General features: G+C 40.2%; 2 protein-coding genes across 2 annotated transcripts; one reads left to right on the plus strand and one right to left on the minus strand.

Moving 5' to 3' along the window:
• Positions 1-868: 868 nt before the first annotated feature.
• LOC133520526 (ubiquinol-cytochrome-c reductase complex assembly factor 1) lies at positions 869-3,391 on the minus strand. The gene is made up of 5 exons (XM_061854997.1): positions 3,259-3,391; positions 3,010-3,177; positions 2,606-2,884; positions 1,720-1,914; positions 869-1,027 (listed from the first exon to the last, which is right to left on the minus strand). Exons 1-5 carry the CDS (start codon positions 3,283-3,285, stop codon positions 947-949), a joined length of 750 nt encoding a protein of 249 aa, XP_061710981.1. The 5' UTR covers positions 3,286-3,391; the 3' UTR covers positions 869-946.
• A 295-nt stretch (positions 3,392-3,686) lies between these two features.
• Positions 3,687-5,395, plus strand: LOC133520536 (ATP synthase subunit beta, mitochondrial-like). Its single transcript, XM_061855010.1, has one exon. The coding sequence runs from the start codon at positions 3,782-3,784 to the stop codon at positions 5,330-5,332; it is 1,551 nt and encodes a 516-aa protein (XP_061710994.1). The 5' UTR covers positions 3,687-3,781; the 3' UTR covers positions 5,333-5,395.
• Positions 5,396-6,476: the final 1,081 nt, after the last annotated feature.

Genomic DNA, 6,476 nt, shown 5'->3' on the forward strand with positions numbered 1-6,476 from the left:
GAGGTGTTAACCACTTAGATATAAGGATATATAAGGATCGTGACCAATTTCTTATGGAATTTTTTTCGAGAACGTTTTTTATCCGGCACGACTGAGATTTGAACCCACGATTTTAGACCACCACACATATACGAAAGGTTAAAGGTGTTACACTACTGGCTGCTATACCCCGTTTTTTTTAGATTTCTGCCGAAGTTTTCCCGAGGGGCTACAGTATAGGGTTCTTCAAAAAAGGAGTATACAGGTTTTTAAAGGGTCAGCAACGCGCATGTAATATCTTTGGTGTTGCAGGCGTCCATAGGCTACGGTGACTGCTTGCCATCAGGCGGGCCGTATGCTTGTTTGCCACCCTTGCTTGTATGGTTGGTATAAATAAAAAATAAAAGATTAGAAATTTTACAACCTCAAAAGCAGTGATAAGTATTTTCCTCCAAAATTAAATCTGAGGAACTGCACTGAATTACAGTGTCGTTTACATATTATTAAATTAAATTAAATATCATTTATTTTCAGGCAACTATGGCCCATATATACATACCTTACAGACTAACACACATACAGTAATAAAAATCTTAAAATATAAATATCATTTAGACATTTTTTTTTATTATTGTGTCTCAAATATTAGATATCATACAACCCTAGCATTTCGCAAAAAGTTAATTACCACTACTTATGAAGTTAGAAAAATTCTAATCATTAAAAAAATAAATGGGGTATAAGTACAGTTTTCACTCAGTGTTTTCTCTAGCAACCCTATAAATTGCCATGATGTTATATGCCATATCATGGCCTTGTGGAAAAAGCAAAAATGTGATAATCTAAGGGCTATACAAAATGAGCCTAGAAAAAATGTTTACAAATAAACTGTAGATAACAATCCTTTCATTTTATTTTTACATAACTACATATTTTACAGACTATAAACAAATCAATAAGTTATATACTAATGTTTAAGTATACTTAACCAGGTAATTTCGGGTTTCCACTTCAGGTCTTCACTCGGTATTTTGTCGAGTACTTTTAACTGAAATGAAAAGAAAATGTCTTGTTAGTTTTATGCAGAACTGCCAGTGTAAACTTGCTGTATTGAAAGGGGGTTCAAAATGAATTCAAAGCTCTGGGTTGTTCTAAATCGGTAACAGTAGACATTAAACCGAAAAAAATAATCAAAAACAAAACCTTTATTTATGGTGTCTAGTACGTGCTGTGGAAAAATATGGGAACAGTGACACAAGTAATAAGTATGTTACCTTTCACAGTAACTCAGGCAAAATATATGACATGAAGTAACCTGAGTTATCAATAGGTCCCAAGTCAAGTATGGAAAACATATTGCATTATAAAGTGAGCAAATCAACAATGTTATTTGTTTATACACATTTTGCTTCACTCCTTATGTTTGTAACTTAAACTTGAACCACTCGTTGTCTGAGTGAATTGAAATTTGGCAATTTCGATCACAATGCAAATAATACTCTAACATGGAGCTGATCTGATAATGCAGTCGAAAGTAACTTCTCAATGGAAAAACACAAACATATTCAGTTTAAATGAAAGGTAGTTGACTGCTAAAAATATTTTTTTATATTTTTGACAGTAAAGTTATTGTCCAAAAATATTCTTTACATACACTTTTATCTGGCTATTATCTCTGCTGAATCGAGAGAGATTTATTATTATAAAAAAAAAACAGCAAAAACATGTTATAGTATTTACCTGATGTCTAATAAAATGGACAATCCTCTCAACATGTTCAACTTGCGTGTCATCAGACATGGAATAGAACCTCCTCCACACAGCGGCGGCTAACAGACGGTCATCAGAGAGGCCTTCATCGTAGCCCACAAGGGCAGCTTGGAACTGCTCAGACAGCTCTGACACCTGTTTTCTAGCTATAGCTGGGTTTGCTCCCTGGAATATGAATTATTGAATAGATTTTATCACAAAAAATAGGAACAGACCAAGATTTAAGTCTCAAATTTGGGAAAATAATTTTAAAGATAAAGTCAATAGGCAGATCAGGTCAGGCCAGTGTAGACGTGCCTCGGCCGAGATGGCGCACGTGTTTTTCTCGCCCGAGTGCAGGCTGGTTTGTGCGCGAGGAAATTGCCTCGCGTGTATGCTTGCTCTATGTGGACCCACCTAATCAATATTTCAGATGCCAGCAGAATTAAACCACTTAAAAACCAAATTAAAAAATTTATATTATATTTATTAAAATTTGTGTTTAATAAATATAATATAAAATATAAGCAGAAAACAATATTTCAGTTTAAAAAAGAAACTATATCCTACATAAATATCAATTGAATTGACTAATATAGAAGTGTGGATTGGATATTAATTTAGGTTTCTTAGGTTTTTATAACTTTAATATAAAGAAACGGAAATAACAAAATGAATTAAATAACTAAAATAAAACCTAAATCTAAAAATAATAAAAACTAATCTTAAAATAACCTACTAAAAATTATCCCCCTGTGGCATGGTGGTATAGATGCTGGCAGCATTGTTTTTGCTGTATTACAGTACTAATTCTTTGTACAAGGAATACTTGCTTCATCTCAAGGAATATCAATTAAATATTTTAAACTATAATTACCTCCAACAACTTGATTCTATTTCCAACATCAGCCCACAGTGCCTCGATTATACAGTTTCTTACAAAAGATCCATCCCCTTTGATATATTTCTTCTTCTCTTCTTTACTGGGCACAACATCTTCCGCCATGTAACGGACCAGCAGCAGCCACACATGCAGCTCTGTTATTGTGAACCATGTAGCAAAGGTATCGGGCAGATTGAGATTTTCAAACCATTCCATGTATGCTACTTTGTCTGGCACACTTTCATAGAGAAAATAACCTGTGAGTTTTAAACGCTGCAAGAACAAAAAACATTATTTTTGTACTACGAAACAAAATATGAACTCCCATTTCTTTTATATTAAGTATCTCTATTATTAAACAAAAAAAAGGATTTCGAATTCAAATTCATAACACTTACTGTCCTTGACTGGTCCATCCAACCGACAGCTTTCATGAATTTCTTTACATAGCTATCTTCCACTGCTACTGTATTCTGTTCCCTCACTGGAAAAATCCCAGGGACAACACTAATAACAGGCCCTGGCTTTGCATAATCTTTTATATGAAAACGCTGTTGCCATAGAACCTGTAAAGACATAAAACCACATTTATATGTCTAATATTACGGTGTAGCATACATTTATCCAAAGGAAAAAGCTCTACTAACTCGGGATAAAATACGACTTCTAAACATATTGTATGTTTAGGCGCTGTGTTAAAAATATTAGAATTAAAAACACATTATTCTGATCAAAAGAAATCCAATGTGAATCAAATTTGACATTGACTAAAAGTGACAATTTTGATAGAAAAGTACCCAGCTGACAGTGACAATTCCGAAAAAAAACGTTACTCATTGTCTATAAGTTACGTTCACAAGAAAATTATATTTCTTGCAATGATTGAGGCAAAGATCTCATGTAGATTTATGTAAAATCGAATATTCATGAACTTAAAGTTCTTGTCAATAGAAATATGAACAAAACTTATTGTCAATATACTGGATTATCAAAACTTTTACAGTGAAAGGATGGCTTATATCATTTTGTCATAGTATGACGGAAGTGGGTGGTATTAGATAACGATTTATATTTTTGTCTATGACCGAAATTTTCTGCCATCGGTCGTGTTCACGTTACATAATTCCGGCCGCCGATTATTCCTCACCCAAGTGCTCCGGATAATCGAAAATGTTGGGAGCAGTAAGTAGGGTTGGAAGCGGTTTCTTAGCAGCCAAGTCTGTTGCAGAAAAGGCCGTCACAGAATGCGGCAAAATTGCTGCTGTCTCGGCCGTCAACAAGAGGGATTATGCTGCCAAAGCCGCAGGCAAGGGGCAAGGTAAGGTGGTTGCGGTCATCGGTGCCGTTGTAGACGTACAGTTCGAAGACAACCTACCTCCCATTCTCAATGCCCTGGAAGTGCAGAACAGGCAGCCCCGGCTCGTGCTGGAGGTGGCGCAGCACTTGGGAGAGAACACGGTGCGCACCATCGCCATGGACGGTACCGAGGGTTTGGTGCGCGGACAGGCCGTGCACGACTCCGGTTCACCCATCCGCATCCCCGTGGGCGTGGAGACGCTTGGGCGCATCATGAACGTGATCGGCGAGCCCATCGACGAGCGCGGCCCCATCCCCACCGACAAGACGGCGGCCATCCACGCCGAGGCACCCGAGTTCGTGGACATGAGCGTGGAGCAAGAGATTCTGGTCACCGGCATCAAGGTCGTGGACCTGCTAGCGCCATACGCCAAGGGTGGAAAGATTGGCCTGTTCGGCGGTGCTGGTGTCGGCAAGACCGTACTCATCATGGAGCTTATTAACAACGTGGCCAAGGCTCACGGTGGTTACTCCGTGTTCGCCGGCGTGGGCGAGCGCACACGTGAGGGTAACGATTTGTACCAGGAAATGATTGAGTCCGGTGTCATCTCCCTCAAGGACAAGACCTCCAAGGTGTCGCTGGTGTACGGCCAGATGAACGAGCCCCCAGGCGCCCGTGCCCGTGTCGCCCTCACCGGTCTCACTGTAGCTGAGTACTTCCGTGACCAGGAGGGTCAGGATGTGCTGCTCTTCATTGACAACATCTTCCGTTTCACTCAGGCTGGTTCTGAAGTGTCTGCCCTGCTGGGTCGTATCCCATCTGCCGTCGGTTACCAGCCGACCTTGGCCACTGACATGGGTACTATGCAGGAGAGAATCACCACCACCAAAAAGGGTTCCATTACCTCTGTGCAGGCTATCTATGTGCCTGCTGATGACTTGACTGATCCCGCCCCGGCCACCACTTTCGCTCACTTGGACGCCACTACTGTGTTGTCACGTGCCATTGCTGAGCTGGGCATCTACCCCGCCGTGGACCCTCTCGACTCCACCTCGCGTATCATGGACCCCAACATCATCGGCGCGGAGCACTACAACGTCGCCCGTGACGTGCAGAAGATCCTGCAGGACTACAAGTCACTCCAGGACATCATCGCCATCCTGGGTATGGACGAGTTGTCCGAGGAGGACAAGCTGACGGTGGCGCGCGCGCGCAAGATCCAGAGATTCCTGTCGCAGCCCTTCCAAGTGGCGGAGGTGTTCACTGGCCACGCCGGCAAGCTGGTGCCGCTCGAGGAGACCATCAAAGGCTTCTCTAAGATCCTGCAGGGCGAGTACGACCACCTGCCCGAGGTCGCCTTCTACATGGTCGGGCCCATCGAAGAAGTTGTAGCCAAGGCTGAGACCCTCGCCAAGAGCACCTAAACTGTTATTGATGTGAATGGATGATGAAGTAATGTATTTCTTATTAAACCTAGTGATTACCTACATATATTTTTTTTATAACCACATTCCTCCTATTCCTTATACCCGTTATAAATTGACAGTTTTATTTTGATACGACCGCATAACCAATTCAGTGTAGGCTTCAACACACTTTCATTGGTTTTATTAAAAACAGGCAACTTTTATTTTTCTATATAAAATAATTCAGCAAGCAATGTATCACTATACCATACCACACCATACCATACCATAGTGATACATTGCTTTAACTCAAAACGTCTCATTTAATGACGCCACGGCACAAGTGCCTATGATGTAGACTATTAAAAAACCTTTCAGAATCCTTTTATAATACTTTAGCACTAAACCTATATCTAGTTTACGTTTGCGGTTATATCAAAAATACACACTATATTTATAACTTGAAACAAAATCCCTGCTCCCGTAATTTAACTTGTAAATGTAGTGCAGGGACGCCCGGCCGGAATCGGGCGGGATGTCGATCGCTCGTTGCGTTCACTTAGCCCAGTCCCTGGATTTAATTTACAAATATAAGAAGAAATGTTTCAAATAATAAGGAGTGCCCTACTTTGGAGACAACAATGTAACAAGCAACATGAAGTTCATTAAACTCGCATGCCTATTGTGTCAGTATGATACTTAATGTAATGAAAGTAACCCTGCCCGATCATCATCATTGGCCACACCATTTGTTGTAGATGCTTGTTGCGGCGCTTGTGGGTTTATGGGGCTGGGCATGGCCGTGGGTGGCTATAAAGTCCTATAGCAGCACGACATTTCTTTCGTCACCCGGGGATGATCGGGGTGCTGAATAGGGATAAAACCTGGAATGAGATTTACCTAACAATTTCTTAAAAATAACCCTCAAAATTCGTGTAGGAGTTTTAAAAAATCAGGTTAATTTCATTGTAGGTGTTATTCCTGTCCTGTTCACCTCGGTTTTTTTTAGCATTATAAAAACTGTAAACAATCTTGAGGCTTTTTTTATTGAAAAACGCAAAATGATACTATTTCTTATATGTTTTTCAAACTGGAAGGGTACGCTGACAGGTGTAATTTTGCGAGATCTGGCGTTTTTAGTTTATAAATTATATGGAGATGA

This window comes from Cydia pomonella, chromosome 8 (assembly GCF_033807575.1).
Source record: "Cydia pomonella isolate Wapato2018A chromosome 8, ilCydPomo1, whole genome shotgun sequence".
Classification (NCBI taxonomy): domain Eukaryota; kingdom Metazoa; phylum Arthropoda; class Insecta; order Lepidoptera; family Tortricidae; genus Cydia; species Cydia pomonella.